The 18,752-nt window shown below is 47.8% G+C and overlaps 10 protein-coding genes across 10 annotated transcripts; 5 read left to right on the top strand and 5 right to left on the bottom strand.

The window, feature by feature from the left end:
* Positions 1–500: 500 nt before the first annotated feature.
* Positions 501–3,595, bottom strand: LY89DRAFT_654818 (uncharacterized protein). Its single transcript, XM_018212315.1, has 7 exons — positions 3,069–3,595; positions 2,754–2,919; positions 2,571–2,701; positions 2,319–2,522; positions 1,914–2,268; positions 961–1,825; positions 501–912 (listed from the first exon to the last, which is right to left on the bottom strand). The coding sequence occupies exons 1-7, from the start codon at positions 3,404–3,406 to the stop codon at positions 779–781; spliced, it is 2,193 nt and encodes a 730-aa protein (XP_018065475.1). The 5' UTR covers positions 3,407–3,595; the 3' UTR covers positions 501–778.
* Positions 3,596–3,745: 150 nt separating this feature from the next.
* Positions 3,746–4,355, top strand: LY89DRAFT_786767 (uncharacterized protein; the record flags this gene model as incomplete). Its single annotated transcript, XM_018223019.1, has 3 exons — positions 3,746–3,753; positions 3,814–3,941; positions 3,993–4,355. The coding sequence occupies 3 exons, from the start codon at positions 3,746–3,748 to the stop codon at positions 4,106–4,108; spliced, it is 252 nt and encodes an 83-aa protein (XP_018065474.1). The 3' UTR covers positions 4,109–4,355.
* Positions 4,356–4,432: 77 nt separating this feature from the next.
* Positions 4,433–6,774, bottom strand: LY89DRAFT_674466 (uncharacterized protein; the record flags this gene model as incomplete). Its single annotated transcript, XM_018213445.1, has 3 exons — positions 4,433–5,053; positions 5,108–5,594; positions 5,642–6,774. 3 exons carry the CDS (start codon positions 6,772–6,774, stop codon positions 4,433–4,435), a joined length of 2,241 nt encoding a protein of 746 aa, XP_018065473.1.
* A 593-nt stretch (positions 6,775–7,367) lies between these two features.
* LY89DRAFT_625548 (uncharacterized protein) lies at positions 7,368–9,552 on the top strand. Its single transcript, XM_018211081.1, has 3 exons — positions 7,368–7,523; positions 7,587–8,738; positions 8,788–9,552. The coding sequence occupies exons 1-3, from the start codon at positions 7,392–7,394 to the stop codon at positions 9,277–9,279; spliced, it is 1,776 nt and encodes a 591-aa protein (XP_018065472.1). The 5' UTR covers positions 7,368–7,391; the 3' UTR covers positions 9,280–9,552.
* Positions 9,553–9,823: 271 nt separating this feature from the next.
* Positions 9,824–10,900, bottom strand: LY89DRAFT_594986 (alpha/beta-hydrolase; the record flags this gene model as incomplete). Its single annotated transcript, XM_018209835.1, has 3 exons — positions 9,824–10,375; positions 10,431–10,805; positions 10,856–10,900. The coding sequence occupies 3 exons, from the start codon at positions 10,898–10,900 to the stop codon at positions 9,824–9,826; spliced, it is 972 nt and encodes a 323-aa protein (XP_018065471.1).
* Positions 10,901–11,593: 693 nt separating this feature from the next.
* LY89DRAFT_739323 (uncharacterized protein) lies at positions 11,594–12,696 on the bottom strand (the record flags this gene model as incomplete). The annotated part of the gene is made up of 2 exons (XM_018220454.1): positions 11,594–12,190; positions 12,238–12,696. 2 exons carry the CDS (start codon positions 12,694–12,696, stop codon positions 11,594–11,596), a joined length of 1,056 nt encoding a protein of 351 aa, XP_018065470.1.
* A 538-nt stretch (positions 12,697–13,234) lies between these two features.
* On the bottom strand, positions 13,235–14,429 carry LY89DRAFT_237178 (uncharacterized protein). Its single transcript, XM_018206070.1, has 2 exons — positions 13,819–14,429; positions 13,235–13,770 (listed from the first exon to the last, which is right to left on the bottom strand). The coding sequence occupies exons 1-2, from the start codon at positions 14,030–14,032 to the stop codon at positions 13,364–13,366; spliced, it is 621 nt and encodes a 206-aa protein (XP_018065469.1). The 5' UTR covers positions 14,033–14,429; the 3' UTR covers positions 13,235–13,363.
* A 697-nt stretch (positions 14,430–15,126) lies between these two features.
* On the top strand, positions 15,127–15,336 carry LY89DRAFT_595046 (uncharacterized protein; the record flags this gene model as incomplete). The annotated part of the gene is made up of 1 exon (XM_018209837.1): positions 15,127–15,336. One exon carries the CDS (start codon positions 15,127–15,129, stop codon positions 15,334–15,336), a length of 210 nt encoding a protein of 69 aa, XP_018065468.1.
* Positions 15,337–15,450: 114 nt separating this feature from the next.
* LY89DRAFT_541161 (FabD/lysophospholipase-like protein) lies at positions 15,451–15,987 on the top strand (the record flags this gene model as incomplete). The annotated part of the gene is made up of 1 exon (XM_018208180.1): positions 15,451–15,987. A coding segment is annotated over one exon (537 nt), but the record flags the coding sequence as incomplete, so codon positions are not given.
* Positions 15,988–17,984: 1,997 nt separating this feature from the next.
* Positions 17,985–18,689, top strand: LY89DRAFT_556462 (ankyrin; the record flags this gene model as incomplete). Its single annotated transcript, XM_018208375.1, has 2 exons — positions 17,985–18,291; positions 18,586–18,689. Coding segments are annotated over 2 exons (411 nt in total), but the record flags the coding sequence as incomplete, so codon positions are not given.
* Between the last annotated feature and the right edge of the window lie 63 nt (positions 18,690–18,752).

Here is an 18,752-nt window from a genome sequence, read left to right as displayed (position 1 = left end):
ATATATCCAATGACGCTTGCAGGCAAAGACCTTGAAGACGACCTGACCAGCCCAACATCACATCGAATCAAGTCACATTCGATAAAATTTGCTTTTCATTCTGGAAGTGCTTCTGTTCAAATGAAATGCTTAATAATAGCAGTCCCGTCATATTCGAACTCCCGCACGGGTACCACAGAAGCCAGATATCTAGCCTAAATTCAGGGGTCCATGGCTTGGAAGAAGTTGAGACGACAAGCTTGAGATAACAGATGAACCATAATAGTCTATATGTCGCCGTTGATATATTTGTATGCATTATGATTCTGGAAATTGCGATAGGCGTGAAATGAGTCGTCACGACTTTAGCGAATATGGAGAAGAAGGATATTCGATGTAGAATCCAACAGCCTCAGTTGAGGCGTCTTGCTCAGCCACTAATATCCTTTTGGTGCTGCAACGATGGTTTCAAAGTCACGAATCTACTGTCAAGCTCTAAAAGTGCTGCATTGAAATGGGCAGTAAAATTGTGATAGGAGACTTGGTTGAGCATTCATTTCTTGCTTCTCTAGTCAAATTTCATTCGGTAGTGGGTATTTCCACCAAATCGACAGCTCAATATCATAACGCTCCATCATTTCGCTTCCATGAATACAAGGGTCGTTGCTAGACCAGATCGACTTTTGTGTATTCGTCGAAACCCATCAAATGAGTCCATTACGCCACCCAATGATGCTGAAGATGACATGCCCTGAGACTAGAATACACCGCCATGATTTGTGAGATAGGAAAAGCTTCCTCAAGTGGCCGCGACCTCCTTGACTTCCGGTACACCGTTCGCCCTCTCTGCTCCCTCTGCAGCCTTGAATCGCTCGCCGTAATCAGGTCGATACTTGACGAACAGTTTGACCACAACAGGTCTAGCGTCCTCGTCTACAGCATATTAGCACGTTCTCTTTGAGATTCACGAAAGAAACCTACAAGTATTCCAAACGTCTTCGACGGCGGCAAGTACAAGTTCTTTCGCAGGTGGACGGTATACAAGCAGATAGAGCAGACTTTGCAAAGCCATGTTTACGGTGCTTGGGTTGACACACAAGCCTGTGACCCTACCGAGAACTTCCGCACTCAGTCCTGGAATGTCTCCTAGGAACTTGATGAGCAATGTACGATCTTGTGAATCCAAGTATGGTAAGATGCCATCCAAAATCCTAAGAACCCATTTCTCGTAATGCAAGATGGCGTCTACTCCTCGCTTCATCTGCATTCTGTCATTATACCACTCCTCGCAAAGCCATTGAACAGCAGTATCAATACGCTTGCGGAAGTCCATAAAAACGTAGTTGTACATTTCTTCGCGGATCGTATTGCTCATAGAGAATGGTGTTGGGCGATTGGCCTCAACCTTCACACCGTCGGCTTCCTCTAAACCAGCGCTGGCACGTGTTGCAATTCGAGTGATGATTGTGACCCATGAATCTCGATCATTTGTACTTGCTGCCAATCTGTTGAAACCAGCAGATTTTGATTTCTTGTCTCTTTCATCCAAGCTTGTCATCAGACCGAAGAGTCTATCGACCACACCTCGTCCGGCTAGGGCGACTTCCTCTGGTGACATGGGAAGTGGGTCGGGTAACTTGAACTTTCCGAGGGCTACTTCTGGTGCTGGTGGCAGAAGTTTTACCAGTTCAGCTGGAGGTGCGGCGTCGAGCTTATTTAGTATTTGCTCTGTATCTTCCGCGGGTTCGTAGTCATCATCGTCATCTTCTACATCCAAGGGTATTGTTGATGAAGTAACCACTAGACGTTCAATCTCAGACATGATTTTTAATCTTTTCCGAACGCCCTGGTTTATGGTTAGTTCATGCTTTAGATAGATCTTTAGAGATAACTCTGAGGAAGCTACCAAGAGAGATCCTCGGAAAGTAACTCACTTCAACTGCTTGGTTCAACATATCGACGTCAATGCGTTGCAGAATCGTAATGCCAATTTTGACGACCATGTCTTCTGAGAGTTGTGCAACATCGAACGCTTTTAAGGCATCGTCGGTTGTGACAGTGAAAAGCTCAGCGACCGAGTGAGGGCCAGGGTCTAGGGGAGGAACATGGAATTTTGGCGGAGCACTTGTCACTTGAGCAGCAAGTTTTTGTCGCTTTGCAGCGTCTAAACCATCTGTAGGCTCAGGTGGACCTCGTTTACGACTAACTTCATCGAAAATATCCGACTTCGATCTCATCATCCTCTCCACATATTGCTGGATCTTACCTGCCAATGGATGTTGGTTGTCCCTATTTTCGTCAGCACTCCGTTGGCCTTGATGTGAGATTTGCGGGCATACCGTTTCAAGATGTGTACAAGCAATGATCTAGTGGTCTTTTCCATAGACTTCACCATAACGCGGAGCTTGGGGGTCATGGGCGAATTGGCTTGTTTAAGGGGGTTGAAGTTTAAGATGACGTTCAAGATTCTATTGGCAATATGGGGACGGGCTCTGATCAGAATAGAAAGGGAGTTTAGAGTAGCATCAACGAGAACGGCATCGCTGTTTCTGTCAGTGGGAAACGTATGGGAAAATAGATAAATTACTCACCTGATATTCTCTTGGAAGACTGATAACATTCGGTCTAACAGTCCAGATGCTTCGGCTTCCAGGTTCATAGGAGGCATGAGGGGATGATTCGGGGGAACCATGGAAAGGGACACTTCGAGAGGATTGCCATTCTGTAGCTTAAAGTCAGTATCGAGGAGGGGAGAACAATACAGTATTCCATACCCTAGGATCAACAGCTGGGCCATTTGTTTGTACTAGGACGACACGCTGAGCAAACTTGATGCAGCATATCCGTACACCTGTAGTAGCAGTGTCCCATATCCGTAGAATTCTCAACTTGATAGCAAGCATCTTACTCCATGTCTGGCTGTCATTTGGTTCGTTGATGCTGTACACGGAAATATGTTAGACTATTCTAATACATTGGGCCGTCAAACCACTCGTAACCCGCTATGCTCAAACTCGGAACCCATGAAGGAGGGCAATAACGTATTCAAGGGCTTGCACGGATCTGCGAAGGGGTTTGGACAAACCTACATCCTTCTCACCACAACAGGGTATAAACTCGCAGCTGTTTGTACGACACTCTTCACGACCGCAGCATCCTCTTGTGGATTCTCAATCATAGACTTCAAAGTATCCAATACTATCAAGCTCATCTTCTCTTTCTCATGCGCCGGTACCCAGGGACTTGCGAACGTCTCTGCCAAAAAATCGGCAACCCATCGTCGCAACTCTACCCTGGCACCAGGAGCAGCAATAGGTAGGATGCCTTGTATGATTCGTTCATAGTAAGTAGCATCACTCAATACGAGCTTTCGTGCCTCATCGAGCTGCTTTATTTGTTGTTCGACGGAAAGTGTGGGGGTAGCCATGCTGTTCGCTTTCACGGAGCTCTACGAGAAGTTGCTGTCGCTGCATGCGCAGAAAAACAGGATTATTTATCTTTGTCGCAGATTCGGAGAAATTTGACCTCGAAAGTCGCTCTTCATCCTGGGCGTGAAGGCGTACAAGAAATTCGGAGTTGATGAAGAATCTAGGAAAGCGTTACTGTCGAAGACGAGACGCGCCTTGGTGACGATCGAAGCTACGATGCAAGCTTCTGGTACTGCATGCGGCCGGAAAGCCGCTAAACTACTTTCGGCTTCTGTCGTCCATGATACGATTTTCTGTATCAATGGGATCAATTCACCATACAAGCAAACACAACCAAGATGGCAGTGTGAGTTGTCATTTATAATTACTGGAAACCCGTATGAAGATTCTAATATGCTATCTCTAGACTTCCACGATCCTCGTATTACGACAAGCACTACAAACAATCTGCCGCCTTGATCCGCGCTCGAAGGCCATACCTGATTAGAAACTCATTGACTGGTCTGGGATTATTCGCATTTTGTATGGGAGTTTGTAGGTGAATGTCACAGCTGTTTGAACCTATATCTGATGGTAGATGGGTAGATTCGTGGACAATCAAAGCCGTTTCGCAAGACGAATTCGAAGACGTCAAGGTCCCAGACGCACCCGCACAAGCACCACAGGCCGGAGCAAGTACAATGGCTTCAGTTGCGAAGTGAAAGAGATAAATGGCTGGGTTTAAGGGATTAAGTTGTGAAATCATCTGTACAAGAAAAGTATTAAGGCAAATCGCCACACCAGACACATCGTACGAGCATAGAAGGCGTTTGGGCATGGACAAAGCGATGTGATCATTGAGGTATCGTCGCAGATTAGCTCTACAATATAAGTACAGAGACTAGGATAAACTCTGCGCTGAAGAAGAATCGTAAAGCATGTGTCTATACAAGACGTGAAGTCCTCCGTAAATACTCCATCCATGCTAAACACCAGGATCAAAACGCCTCCACCATATGTTCGCCGTCATGATCATATAAACCGAGTCAGAATCGACTCATCATTGAAGCTGCTTCTCGCCTGGCTTCTGCCATGTCTCGTCTAACTTCATGAGAGAAGTCACGAGGTCCTTCCGCATGAGTAATTGGAGGTGATTGATGAGCTCCATTACTCTTGGGAATATCTTGTGGTGGTGGTAAAGTGTGTTGCGGATCCGGTACTGCTGATAGTAGACGATTCTGTTGGGGAGATAGAGATGTCTGGCGGCTACCAAGAGGCGATGGGGCTATGGTATGAGAATGGCTTGAATTGGCGAAGGGATTATGCGGTGATATCCTTCCTCCAGACATGGACACTCCATTTGAAGTATGATGTGAAGTAGTTGTGAAGGTGCCAGAAATAGGGCCTCCAGATCCTTGCTGGTGAGAATGTCGCCGGGGCTGGACTTGCACTTGAGAGAACGGACTGGTGGTTCGGGGGGGTTGTTGTGCAGAAGTCTGTCGTTGGAGTAGGTGGGCATGTGAAGGATGTTGTGGATTTGCCCATGGCGTCTGCTCAATGAATTGTTCTTCAGCAGGCTTAAAACGGGATGTTGAGCCAACGGTGCGTAATGCAGCCAATTCCTGCAAAGGTAAGCCAGGAGGTGGAACCTGGGTATGCTTTACTCGCTAATATCCAATCAGCATGACTGGCTCGAATATTGCTCGACATTCAGTACTTACACCCATCTTCTCCAAGTCTTCTTCGAGTTCCGCGGACGTGGCAGCAGCCATATTTGGAGCTGCTGGAAAGCCAACATACTTCGCGACCCCGGAAAGAATTGAAACTTCGTTGCTATATGCCACCTGGTTCATGATCTGTTGCGGCCTTACAGTAGGGAATTTAAGAGCATAATCCGGCACACTGCCTGCGTAGCTTCTCCTATCATGCTGTATCTCATACCATTGTTGGCCTAATTGTTCTAGCTTCTTTTCCCGAATCTGACGAACGTCTTGCTGGTATTGTGTGAGAATCTGACTTCTCTTGGCTACAGCAGTAATCCGAAGGCTTTCCATCTCAAGATCCCTCAGATTGTCTGCCACTCGAAATCTAGCATCCCGTCGAGCATCGATACACTCCATCATAGCGAGGTATTCGGGGTGGGTAGGTTTGTCTTGTCGAAGCATCGCCTCTTCGCGATTCAATTGCTCGAGGCGCTCGTCATAGAGTCTATGAATTTATTAGCTAGGGTCGTGACATCACTTCTTTGTACAAACCTGTCCCTGAAAGTTGCAAACTGCCGTTCTATTGATGTCAATTGGTCCAAAGCTATTCTCTTCCTCTCGACTGAAGTCCGCGTTAGTGTCCCAGTATCGACCGGACTGCTTGTTTTCGACTCACGCTCTTCTTCGTTCTTCAATGCGGCTTCAGCCTCGTCGTCTCCCTCATTGTCTGCATGGTCTTCATCGCCATTCCTAACCTCGAGATTGCCATTCAAGACCGCGTCGCCCTCAGCTCCCGTCTCTGGATCGTCGTGATTGTCCACCCCATTTTCTGTCTCCTTCTTCTTCTTACGTCCCCTTTTCTTCGGTGAGACTAATGAGTCAGGTACTTCGGGGACTGTTCCTTCATCTGCGACATGATCCTCATTGTCCTCGCCCACATCTTCTTCTTGCGCCGGCTCTGCCTCGTCTCCGGAGACGTCCCCGCTGATGGGATTCGAATTGTCTACTTCTTCTTCGTGATTTATCTCGTCCTCGACAGCATAATCATCCCCTGGTGTAAGGACAGAACCAGTGCGCTTGCGCAGAGGCTCATCCAAGTCATCATCGAACACGCCCCCGCCCATGATCGAGCGCTTGCGCTTCTTTGTGTCTGGATCCATAGTTGACAATGTCTTCTTCCCTTCTCCCGATGAGTCTTGCAGAGACATAGCAGCAGTTGGGGGCTCAAGTTCGGGCTCATCTAGGGCGGGGCTTCTTGGTGACTCGGGAGACTCGTTGACAGAAATGTCGTCGTCAGACAATAGCTCTTCTTCTTCCTCCTCGTCCTCCTCTTCCTCCTCCTCTGGTTCCTCAGCAGTGATCTGCTTATTGAGCTTGCTTGGACTGCGTTCGTAAACTTGATTGTTCTGCGAGCTCAGGACGACGTCCTGATGTGGACGAAATTTGTTCGGAGATGGATCTAGGCGCTCTGTTTCTGCTTCACTATCGTTGTCCTCGTTTGAAACATCGCTGAGGGCATCCGACACCTCTCCTTCCTCTTCTCCTTCGGCATCCTTATCTTCAATTTCGCTCAAAGAACTTGAGCCATCTCCGTCGACCTCGACGTCGCTCAGTTCGTCCAGAGAAGCGTCGTCGCCGGTCGCTTGCAATACAGAATTTGCTGCTTGTTCCATTTCAATGCTCATCCTGCTTAATGATATCTCTTCCTAGTCTTGTGTATGTCTACCGTGGTCGTCACATAACCCCGTGTCGGATTGTGTCGATCAAAAGGTTGCTAGGAGGGCAGAATCCGCAACGCCGGGTTTAACAGGTGAAATAGTTGGTTCTCGGAATCGCAATGAATCACACGCGGTCTTTTAGACATGTATAAGCTGTGACTGAGATTTGGGAGTGTCGACAGGTATGGGAAATGGTGAAAGCGCTGAGTTGGTGTGAAGAGCTGCATCGACTTCATGGGGTGCAAGTGACCAGCCGAGCACCCAGCCCTGTGCCGGGATAACGCTAAATTCCCCTTGGCGTTGTTTATTACACGCAATCAACATAAGCTACAAAGGGACCCAGAATGCGATTTTCACAACATGAACTGAGGAAGATTGGACTATTGTCTGGTCGTAATTTCGAACATTAATCTTCAAATTCGTAGCTTATATCCTTGATTCTAGTCCTTCTCCGTGTGTGGAGCTTTCTATAATGGTAGGCGGTGACGATCGGCAAAAATAAACTCCGCTTTTTTTCTGCCTGAGCACTAACATTTGAAAATAGCTGCAAGAATTTCCATGATATCAGAAAATAAACATTCACGATGGGAAAACGAAGCCGCAAAACTGTTGAAGACTCAGAGGAGCAAGCAAATACCATGGGTCACTCGAAAAAGACCATATCCGTCAATCACTCTGCCATTGATCCAGGTTTAGCCCTCTTATTCGCTTCTAGTGTAAGGCTGTCCGAAAATTCAAGAATTTCTACACTCTGGGGACAACTCTAATATATTCTGCAGGCTGGACCAGTCAAAGCTCCACCAAAAGCACGTTATGAAGCACCTCCGCCGCCTCGAAAACGAAAGATCGTTGTTGATGAACCAGAAGAGACCGACGAGGCTGAATCTGAGGATGAGGAAGACGAATTGAGCAGTATCGATGAAGACATTGAGGATGCAGACATTGGAGATCTTTCTGAGGAAGAGGAAGAGAGATCAGATGAAGGACCTGCTCCAGAAACGATTGTTGAGGCGCCTATCTCGAAGAAGGAGCGCAAACGGAAGCGAAAAAATGACGAAGAAGATCTGGAGGGAAAGTATTTGGAGAAATTGGCCAGGGAAGAGGAAAGAGAAGAAGAACAACGACAGACAGAAAGGAAGTTGAAGCGTCAAAAATTGCTGGCAACAGAGGAAGCTGAAGATGCACAAAGTGGAGAAGACGCTTCTGAACCTGGCGAGCACGGCGAAGCATCAGAGCAAGACAGTGAGGATGGTTCGGAGGACGAAAAGCCAATCAGAACAACACCTTCAGATGTTCCACTCCACGAATCCTTGATGCCCGATAGAGATGCAGTTGAGCTGGAAAAAGCTACTCGAACAGTATTCCTAGCCAACGTCTGCACGACCGCCATATCATCCAAAACCGCCAAGAAAACTCTACTCACCCATATGGGCTCCTTCATCCCATCTCTTCCTGCGCCTCCGGAGGGTAAGCCTCCACACAAGGTCGAATCGATCCGCTTCCGCTCCACTGCGTATGCCGGAACTGCTCTTCCCAAGAAAGCTGCCTTTGCGAAGAAAGAACTCATGGCCGCTACGACCAAGAGCACAAATGCATATGTTGTATATTCAACTGCTTATGCCGCTCGGGAAGCTGTAAAGAAGCTCAATGGTACAGTGATCCTTGACCGCCATCTCCGTGTAGATGGTGTTGCTCATCCAGCGAAGACAGATCATCGCCGATGTGTCTTTGTTGGAAACCTCGGATTTGTAGATGATGAGAGCATGTTAGATCAAGGCGGTGAGAATGAACGCAAGCGATCGAAGATACCATCAGACGTTGAAGAAGGCCTCTGGAGACAGTTCAGCAAGGCAGGAATTGTCGAGAGTGTTCGTGTTGTGAGAGATGAAAAGACCAGGGTTGGCAAGGGCTTTGCCTATGTGCAATTTGAGGTAAAAATACGGCTTATTTGTTTCCAAAACAATCACTAACAACATTCAGGACCCCAATGCTGTGGAAGCAGCTCTACTCTTCAACGAAAAGAAATATCCACCCATGCTCCCACGAGTTCTTCGCGTTGTGCGTGCAAAAGCCGTCCGTAAGACGGCACTTGCATCAGCTTCATCTCGCACCGAATCCAAAAAGCCCAGAAAAGACCGAGTCTTCAACCCCAGGACATCCTCTGAACTTTCATCCTTGAAAGGTCGTGCTAGCAAGCTACTCGGAAAGGCAGGAGCCTCTCAATTCAAGAAGAAGGAAGGGAGTGGTGCAAATGGCATGGCTATGGGACGACGTGGTGATGGTGTCGGAGTTGCAGGCATTGCTAAGACTCCAGAGAGTATTGTATTCGAGGGCTACAGAGCTAGCGCTAAGAATGGCAAGCCGAAAGATCTGAAATTCGGTATAGGTAGCGGAAAGAAGGGCGGGAAGCCGAAGAACAGAGGCGCCAAGAGAGCAAGTGAGTGGAAGAAAAGTGGTGGGAAGAAGGTGTAGATTATGAGTGTGTGTGATTGTATGGTTGGGTAGCAGCAGGCATTGAAGATACCAAAAGCTGCTTACTGAAAACATGATTGTCTGTCCTGCAATTTGTACTTCTCCTCTTGACAATGTTCCACTTTGGGAATAGTACTTTGGACGGAATACAGCAAGTGGGAGACTAAGTTGCATACAGACATTGAGCAAATTGCAGGAGCATGGAAAATGTAAGATTGTCAAAAAGAACAGTGGGAGTAAAGCAAACCTTTAGATTCAATGTCCAAATCTGGGTGGGTCATTTCTAATATCTGATGTCGGGCAAGCAGAAGAGCACAGGGTCAAAGTGAGGTCTTGCTGACAGACATTCAAGAGACTTAAAGCATAGTTGCACAATACCTGTATTCAGACTGATGATTCTGCAGATCAAATTGTCCAAACCAAGCTCCGTCATTGAAGCCTGACAATACATAGTGAATGCTTGGAATACACGTCTGAAGTCAAGAAGCAAAGTCATATCTCGCGATCCACCCTTTCAACCCCACAACTCCACTCCTCAAAACCCTTACTTCCCACCCCCCAAAACCCACTTAGTACCCTCAATCAAATTCCCAAAGAACTTATCCGCGTTCCTCATCCCAGGAAACATCCACCAATAATGCGGCACGCCCTCATAGAAATCACTCTTCGTCTTAACCCCCTCCTCCTTCAGCATCATCTCCAACACCTTCCCATCATCCCTCAACGGATCCTTGCCACAGGTACAAATATACGTCGGCGGGAAGTCCTTCAAGTTCTTGCTTAGCGTGACGAACGTTTTCTCGTCCTGGGGATCGGCGGCGGCTGTCTTGTAGAAGGTTTCCATGGAGCCCCAATCGATGATGGGGACGCCTGATGCGTTGTCTTTGTGGGCTGTGTAGTGGGAGGCGTATTTAGAGGGCACGGAGGAGGGGTGCGCGGCTACTGGGACGATAGCTACGATGCCTTGGACGTGGTCTTTGTTGCCGGATTTAATAAGCTGGTCTGCTACTGTGAGAGCGAGACCACCACCAGCCGAGGCGCCGATGGAGATAGTGTGAGATTGATCGGCACCGATATCTGCAGCGTTCTTGCGGGCCTGGTACAAGTGTCAATGGGTATTTAAGTTAGGGAAGGGAGAGGACGGGAATTACCCATCTGTAGGCAGTGAGACAATCATCAAGCATAACAGGAAGTTTGTGCTCTGTGCTAAGACGATAATCTACCGAAACCATAATACAAGGGATTGACTTGGCAATAACTCGACACCAAGGATCTTCCGAATTCAGATCACCAACCAAGTATCCACCGCCATGGAAATATACAGCGAGCGGGAGTTTCTTTCCAGCTGCACCTGGGGGCGTGTAGATACGGACCGGAACGCCATCAGCAGTTTCGTCTCGAGTCTCAACAGAGGTATCTGGCGGAGGAGCTTGTGTTGCAAGCATTGCTCCTAGGGCAGTGTACTGATCAACGATATCTTGTGCGGATCCACCCAGGACAGGACGTTGACCGAGAGCTTGCTCGTACTTTGAGAAGTCTCGTCAGCTTTGATAACTTGGCATAAGGGATGCAGTACCTCAAGCCATTCTGGGGCGTAACCTTCAGTCGATGGTGCGGCCATTGTACGTTGGAGGTTTGTGACTGTATCTTATCTCAAAGACAGGTTGGACTTGGAAGTAATGAAGAAATGATTGCTCAAGTCAAGTTGTGTTGGTGGGCAATCCACTTGTTGGGAAAGAAATCACAAGAATCTGATGACAACAAGTGATGTAAATAGTTCGCAGATGGTCAAAGAAATCAGTAAGATGTTACAATGAGACCTCCGGGATATATAGAGGATTGAGGGGTAAACGGCACAGCTTGGCTAACGCTGTGTTACTGTACAACAGCTTCCCAGAACTGGTTACACAAACTGACACTAATGGATATGTTTCTCATTGGTGCCGACGCCGCCACTATCAGTCCCATTATGCTGCAACTAGGAGTCTTTGGGACAAATCTGCGAGCTTGCAAATGAAATGCCGAGGATTTTCTGTTCCATACTGATGCTGTGCATTCAGCCTCGTGCGGGGTTTAGCGCGAGGCTATCCCTCGGGAACATGGGCAATGATCTCCAAGCCAAATGGTTCGAGTCAGAGCCTCGGAGTCAGGAATGTCTCAGTCTTCGCTTTCAATCTGAGTACGAGAAATTTCAGAGAATCCAATGATCGTCTTTGCGAGACGATGTGCTACAGCCTTGCGTAGCCCTGTCAGAACTCTAAAATCGGCTTTACTCGTATCTCGTATTTGATCGCCCGATGGATAGTGTCGATCGTCAAACTGGCATCTTTACTTCAACGACAGCCCTTCTGACTCCTTCGGTTTCTTCTCTAATCTGCTCGATTATGCCCCCCTTATCTCTGATCAGCTCGCAGAAATCTTCCATCGATCCACCTACCCCGAAATATACTTTCTTAGCCGCGATCAATGATGTCCTCAAATTGTCCGGCATACTTGTCAGTAGGTTCATAAGCGTCTCGCCAAAGGACTTTAGCGCTGTTGGAGAATAGATGGTTTCGGCCGCGACGATAGTAAGATGAGCTGAGTTGCTGTTCATAGTTTCCACCACTAGATGAACGAATTCGGGACTCCAAGTTCCAGAAAAGAAGTAAAGCTCGATGTGGTCGAACTGCAGGGCGGCAATAAACTCTTCCATAAGTTTCGAGTCAATGTCCAACTCTCCTTCGGGTTCCCAGAGGCCTTTCTGCGTGATTTTGGCCCATGAGAGCAGGAGATTGGGAAGAGTCACAAGCCGGAGCACGCCAGGATTATAGTCCGCAAGACCAAGATGAAGGGAAAGCCCAGAAGCATTGCGTCTCTCCAGGAGCCATTGAAAGACTGCTAAAGATGGTAGAGCCGTGCCGCAACCAAGCTAGATACCATCAACACTAATCCTGCAAACCACGACGGAGCACATACCTCCAAATATTTTCTTGAGCCTCCAAGAAGCTCATCTTTCCTTTGGTGCAGCACCTTCACCACATCAACTGAGCTCTCCCAGCTCTTAAATCCACCCTCATAGATACCCGTCCTTACATCATCTTTACCAAGATTGCCCAATCCCTCATCATCTTCCTCAGCCATGAGCTGAACCCTGACATCCCATAGCTCTCTGCGGGGAACTGCAACCTCGCTTCCATCATCAAATCTGATGGTCAGAGTACTGTACGATATCTTCGAGGGCAGTGTGTTGAGTATCTCCTTCAAATCGTGTTTCTGTGGCTGAAGCAAAGGCTGGCCAGCCACTGGGAAGGCCGAGTTCTCGGTGCGCTGCAGACTTCCTGTCTCCGCAGCTTGCCTGACAAGAATTTGCGGTGCATCAAGCACAGATGCCTCTTCTATGTCGTCTCCGGAGAATGAGAAACTGAATGCTGACATAGTTTATGTTTATCAAGATGGTTGGATACACGTGAGTAGGAAGTTTTGGATTTGCGATTCGTCCCACATAAAATTCTTCATGCGGTAAGGCGCTAATGCCTGGTCTATGCTTCGCTTCCCCATCCTCACCTCAGACTTTTCTCACCCCGACATCTTTCAGTCGGAAATACATTTCATTACAATCCTTCGCACATTCTCCTCCATGTCTTTCATCAGCTAGTCCCTACTGTATTGTTTGTTATGCATACGAGAAGTCCTTGATATACGCTAGAGCCAAATTAGGAGCAATCTTCGACTTTTCTCTAGATATCTCGTGGTTTTTAGCTTCTCTATATGCTCGAGGACCGCATCTGTGCTTTGTGGCAGGGAGGGCCGCGTACGGAAGTCGTCGAACGCGCGGGAACACTTAAAAGCTCTTAATCGTGTCCCTTTGCCTTTTGGTCGTGGTCAGAATATGAGTATGAAAATGAGGGCATTCCCAGTTCTCGAGCGAGGGAGGGGCTGTGACGAGAGCACTTCTTTACTCATGTACTTCACTGCAGGTGTGGGGTTTTGCATTGTTTGCGGTGTTTATTTTAGATGCCGATTTCGCTGAGAGCCATAGCAACGAATACATGTACAAAGACTGTGAATACAGACTTTCACTCCTAGACTCCAGATGACCTTTTCAAAGCTCAGACCCCGTATTTTCCTCGTACGCACTTCCTGCACCTTCCGCCTCATGCCAAAAACAGTACCAAATCAAAACTCCAAGAATGACTGCACCTCCTACTGAGTATATGCCTATACAAACCCACGCCCAGACGGCAAGGCCCGTACTAGATCCTGTAGAACTGCTATTGTCGGATTGATTGTCTTCTGGGTATCCAGTATCAGATGTGTCCACATCGGGCATCTCCAGATCCTCGTGTGGAAGTCTTTGGGGAGCTCTGCGGAAGACTTTGTCCGCATTCCCAGTATCGCAGTGACATTCGGTCTCCGTATATCGGCCCGTGGTCTTCGAGATAAACTTCTCCAAGTGGTAGAACAATTCTTGAGCTTTGTCTTTAGTTGCTAAATTGACGCTGAAGCCATCTGGAGTTCGTTAGCTGTTTGAACGCATAGTTGAAAAAGACTTCTCACCGTCTTTCACGGCTAGGTTGCATGCAACGATTCCATCCTGCAGATTCGCGGCAATGTGGTCGATCTGAGTTGAACGCACTGAAGATTGGGACTTCGTGAGGACTAGAGTCTGGTCACAATTGATCTCTGGTAGTGGATGTGTCCAGACTCGGCTTCCGAAGTCGAGGAGAACGAGCAGCACGGATATCAACATCATTTCGAGATGTTTCCACATAATCGGCGCTTGGAGATCTTTCTTTTGGCTCTACCTTCAGATTTGTGGATGAATTTCTCCAAGAGGGGGAGACTCGACAAGGGCGTAGGGGAAGTCTTCAGTGGGACGCTCTTTCCGGATTCGTGTTTGCACACAAGGCTCGAAAGCACCAGACTCGATCGGGTGATCCATGTCGTAAGACCTCATTATTGTCTTGTGCGTTTTTGTATGTTGCAAGTGCTATTGAAAGAGTAAAGATACATATGGGCTTGGATTGAGACCAACCTTTTTCTGTGCCCATAAATCAGGGCCTGTTCTAGTTGAGCAGTGGTGCCCTCAGCTGAGGCGCCACATCACACGCCACTGGGGCCTGATTTATGAGACAACTTTTTTAGTTGAGCCGCACAAGATCCTCTCGATTTCAACTAGGATGTGGAATGATTGTAATGTGGGTCGTTACGATTATCCCTATGATCTTGCATTCTCACGCAGACTCCGACTCGAACTCGAGATTCGTTATTTTGAGCGTCTTTTGTTGTATGCGACTATGAAGTAGATACATGTTAGACTTGAGCCAGGTCTACCCGTAGCGCTCAAAGAACATCTTTCACAGGAGTCCTAGACGGACTGTGGAAAATCAATTGGGGTTGCAGAAGGCGTGGTGTTGCTATCTATCAACTCGGGAAAGAAGAGGGACAGGGTTCCTCGCTAGTGACACCTTCCTCATAATATCCTCTCTTCTTTCGCCAGCTAGTAGGACAGATTGGAGAGCTTCAGACCTTCCGTCACAGCAAAACCAACCCTGCCTTACGCATCATGGATCAAATCGAGCGCAAGCGATTCAGAATCTTGTCTTTAGGTGAGAAACTGTCTACTCTACTTTCCTAAGGCTCTCACTAACCTGCGTGACGATGGCGGCGGGGTTCGCGGATTGAGCACCATCATGATCCTCGAACGGATCATGAAAAGCTTCAATCGAGGGCGTAAGGATGATGAAATACTTCAGCCATGGGAAGTCTTCGATTTGATCGGAGGCACCAGTACTGGCGGGCGAGTTGATGCGTCTGTACTCTCAAGACAAACAACAACTAACTCTTTGCAGAATTATAGCTATCATGCTTGGCAGGCTCCGAATGAGTCTAGAAGAATGCGAGAATGCATATCTCAAACTATCCGAGCAGATTTCCCAACCACGACACTCTAGATTCAGCATCTTTAGAGCAACTACTTTTCTACGAGCTGACGGAAAGTTTGACGCTGCAATTTTGGAGGAGGTCATCAAGGAGACATTGGCAGAGAACGACTTTCCAGAAGACGTCCTATAAAAGACTTGGATGACCGCTGTCGATGGTAAGATCTGTTGCGAAACACCAGCTAGCATTTCGGGAGTACTGACTTCGGATTCCAGCTTTGTTGTCGCGACCCTAGCAAGTAATTCCCAGCCCGCTATTCTCAGATCATTCGACAGAAAGACGGACAACATGCTTTTCGGAGAGTGCAAAGTCTGGGAAGCATGCCGTGCTACTTCAGCAGCGCCCACATTCTTCGACTCAATTACCATTGGCAAACGAAAGCAGACCTTCGCTGACGGAGGCATGATCTACAACAATCCTGTCGAACAGGTCTACCAAGAAGCAGAATTATTGTGGCCAAGACAAGAGAAGCTCCTGATCAGCATTGGAACGGGCGAGGCGCCAGGGGCGGCATTTGATGGAAACATCGGCACGCTCATCAACGCTATGAAGACAATCGTCACGGATTCCGATACCAAAGCTAAAGACTTCCACCGAACGCATCACTCGCTCGCGGAAGACAACCTTTACTTCAGGTTCAGCGTTGATCAAGGATTGGCCAGTATTGGTCTAGAAGAGTACGACGCCAAAGGGAAAATTGCAGACGCTACTGACACCTATATTTCAAACCCGGAGCCGATGCGAAAGTTTGCGGAGTGTGTTAAGAGTCTGAAGGAGGATATTTCAACAGGTAAGGAGTTTTCTCTCGCAGGACGTGGAGGAATAAAGAGCGAAGTAGCAGGAGACTTAGGGATGATTGAGCCCTCGAGCGAGCGCTTCCTCCTGACAGGACCTCCAATTACGAATGCGAAGGTCTGGAGGGATGCATATAATTATAGTTTTGGGCATTGATCAAAGATTGCTGTCTCTGTACCGCCGTTTATCCGATTTCAATTCATCGAGTTTCATGTGCAAATACTGCTGCTCACTGCTGATTTCTGACAGCTTTCCGCAAAAGGTGCTTGGAATCTTTGATCGACTCCCAACAGCATCAAAATCCAAGCTTTTCCAACAGCGATTGTGAGGATGGTAGCTGTAAATGGATACTTTCTCAATCTAAATACAAGCAATGGGCCGATTCAGAACTCACCAGTTTACTTTGGCTCGCAGGAAGCTCTGGGATTGGCAAGACTGTCCTCACAACATTCATCGAACAGCATCTCAGAAAGGAATCCAACGACGGACTCAACCCTGCTCCAGTTGTATTGTCTTACTTCTGCAAGACTGCTACAGATGTTCCAAAGTTACTAATGTGTCTACTCGGGCATCTTCTTCAGTTACGGCCTGAGCTCTTTGTCCTTGTGGCTGCACATTTTGATCCGAAAACCTGTTGCCTTCCCGAAGACAAAAATTCAATCCATAGTCTCCTGGATACGGTGCAACACTTGAGCAGTAAAGTGCCGATATACATGATCTTAGACAGTCTCGATAACTGTCCCGATAAGGACAAGGTACGAATGCTGATCGACAAGATTACAGAATTGAGTTGGCATGGAGAAAAGTCAACAGCTTTCTTAAAAGTACTTCTCTCATTCGGCGACGAACCTTCCCTACGCATTGCTTCGCAGCGAATACCTGAGTCTCGCCGACTAGACATGTATGAGGAAATCAAGAAATTGGAATTCGAGAATTTGAGGTATTTTGCCGGCAAGAAAGTCCTCGAACTCGATCGGAAGGAACAGATCTCTTTCCCTGAGAGCGACGGAGCAGTACATATACTGACGATGAGAGCTGACGGGTCTTTCCTCTGGCTCTCCTTGACTTGTCTCAACATGCGAAACCGAGTGAAAGGCTATGACCCGACCCAGACCACATTGCTGCCGAAAGGCATGGGGTCGTTGTTCCGCGAGCGCATTCTTCGAATCGATGAGGAAGACAGTCCTGACGCAGCTCGAGTTCTCAGATGCATTTCAGCTGCTCAGCGGTCACTGACTTCTGATGAGATTGGCGCTATTCTGAAGTTGGATGTTGTCTACGCCAAACGGCTTGTCGAATGTTGTGGTTACTTGCTCTACACCACTAAGGACAACAAGGTCAAATTGTACCACAATGCGATAAGGCTGTATTTGAATGGAGACGAAGACAAAGACCATGAAGTTGTCTCACAATTCCGACTAGGAGATATGCATGGAGAGATTGCAGAAATTTGCCTCGAAAGTGTCAAACATGGACTTCAAATTCACTCTGAGGCGTCCGAGAAAACCGCTATTGTTCATGATCCACTGTTCGCATACGCGGTATAATACTGGCCGAACCATGCACGCCTTGCCAATCGACACCTGTCGATCTTTGAAGAACTCCGAAAAGAAAATCTTTTTCGCCAACTGTGGAAATCAAATTGGGATTGTGTTGGTCTCCAAGGCCGGACTGTTCCTCATTCGTTCAGTCTCTTCCACGTGGGAGCAGTGTTTGGAGTCGTTACTCTGCTGGAATACCACGCAGCTAAGACTTCCACGAAGTCTTTACAGCTGAGACGAAAGCTTCGGGAGAAAGACAGCACTGGGCATACGCCACTATCCTGGGCCGCCGAATTTGGGCACGAGGATGTTGTCCGGTATCTCATTGTCCAACACAAGCTTGATCCGAACGGTCTGCAAGGTCCTTTAGGCAATACCCTCCAGACTGCCTCAGCTTGGGGACGACTTCGCATTGTTGAATTACTTCTAAATGATCTCCCAAAGGACCGCACTGCAGGAATTGACGTAAAGGAGGGCAAATATGGGACTGCGCTGCAGGCAGCTGCTATCACGGGAAGCACACTGATCGTACGTAAGCTTATTGCGAAAGGGGCCGATGTCAATACCAGCGGATGTGGATGGTTTGGCAACGCTTTCCAGGCAGCAGCAGCAACTGGCTCAACCGAAGTCGTGCGTCTGCTACTTGAGAAGAAAGCCAACCCGAATGCCCTAGGCGGATGGTACGGCAACGCCTTGCGAGCAGCATCAACGAAAGGATATGTGGACATTGTCCGGATCCTCCTGGCAGCAGGTGCTAAGGTTAACTGCAACGAAAGATTACAGGACACGATCTCAAGAGCCATATCACTGAGAAAGATAATGCCCACCAAAACACAACTGAAGGTATCCATGCACATGGCGACGAAAAGTCACAAGTTGATTTCACTCAGGAAAGAAGCTTCACAGATCAAGTCGGGCTTGGCGAGAAGACATACGAAAAGGATTTCAACACGGGAGACTCTCCTCTTCTCGCTTCACCACATTCTCTTCCGTAGCAAATCCCTCTCTTCGCACAATGGCACTAGCCCCAAAATCAAAGATCAAGACTTTGAAATATACTTGCGGGGACTTTTCTATGGGAATGCGCTACAAGCAGCTGCAGCTGAGGGCCACACTCAAGTTGTTGAGATGCTTATAGCCCAAGGTGCAGATGTAAATGCTAACAGTGGCATTTTTGGAACGGCGCTTCAAGCCGCAGTCGCAGAGAACAAA

This window comes from Mollisia scopiformis, assembly GCF_001500285.1.
Source record: "Mollisia scopiformis unplaced genomic scaffold LY89scaffold_24, whole genome shotgun sequence".
In the NCBI taxonomy this organism is placed as follows: domain Eukaryota; kingdom Fungi; phylum Ascomycota; class Leotiomycetes; order Helotiales; family Mollisiaceae; genus Mollisia; species Mollisia scopiformis.
Note: the sequence above shows the minus strand (reverse complement) of the source record. Positions and strands in the feature narration are given on the sequence as shown.

Excerpts from the sequence above, each read along its gene's own strand:
- LY89DRAFT_625548 (XM_018211081.1), top strand. The coding sequence starts at position 7,392 with ATGGGAAAACGAAGCCGCAAAACTGTTGAAGACTCAGAGGAGCAAGCA. Across the intron at positions 7,524-7,586 it reads CCCTCTTATTCGCTTCTAGT|GCTGGACCAGTCAAAGCTCC; the intron begins GTAAGGCTGTCC and ends TATATTCTGCAG. Across the intron at positions 8,739-8,787 it reads TTGCCTATGTGCAATTTGAG|GACCCCAATGCTGTGGAAGC; the intron begins GTAAAAATACGG and ends AACAACATTCAG.
- LY89DRAFT_654818 (XM_018212315.1), bottom strand. The coding sequence starts at position 3,406 with ATGGCTACCCCCACACTTTCCGTCGAACAACAAATAAAGCAGCTCGAT. Across the intron at positions 2,920-3,068 it reads CCTGTTGTGGTGAGAAGGAT|CATCAACGAACCAAATGACA; the intron begins GTAGGTTTGTCC and ends TTCCGTGTACAG. Across the intron at positions 2,523-2,570 it reads GTCTTCCAAGAGAATATCAG|CGATGCCGTTCTCGTTGATG; the intron begins GTGAGTAATTTA and ends TGACAGAAACAG.
- LY89DRAFT_237178 (XM_018206070.1), bottom strand. The coding sequence starts at position 14,032 with ATGTGGAAACATCTCGAAATGATGTTGATATCCGTGCTGCTCGTTCTC. Across the intron at positions 13,771-13,818 it reads CAACCTAGCCGTGAAAGACG|ATGGCTTCAGCGTCAATTTA; the intron begins GTGAGAAGTCTT and ends AACGAACTCCAG.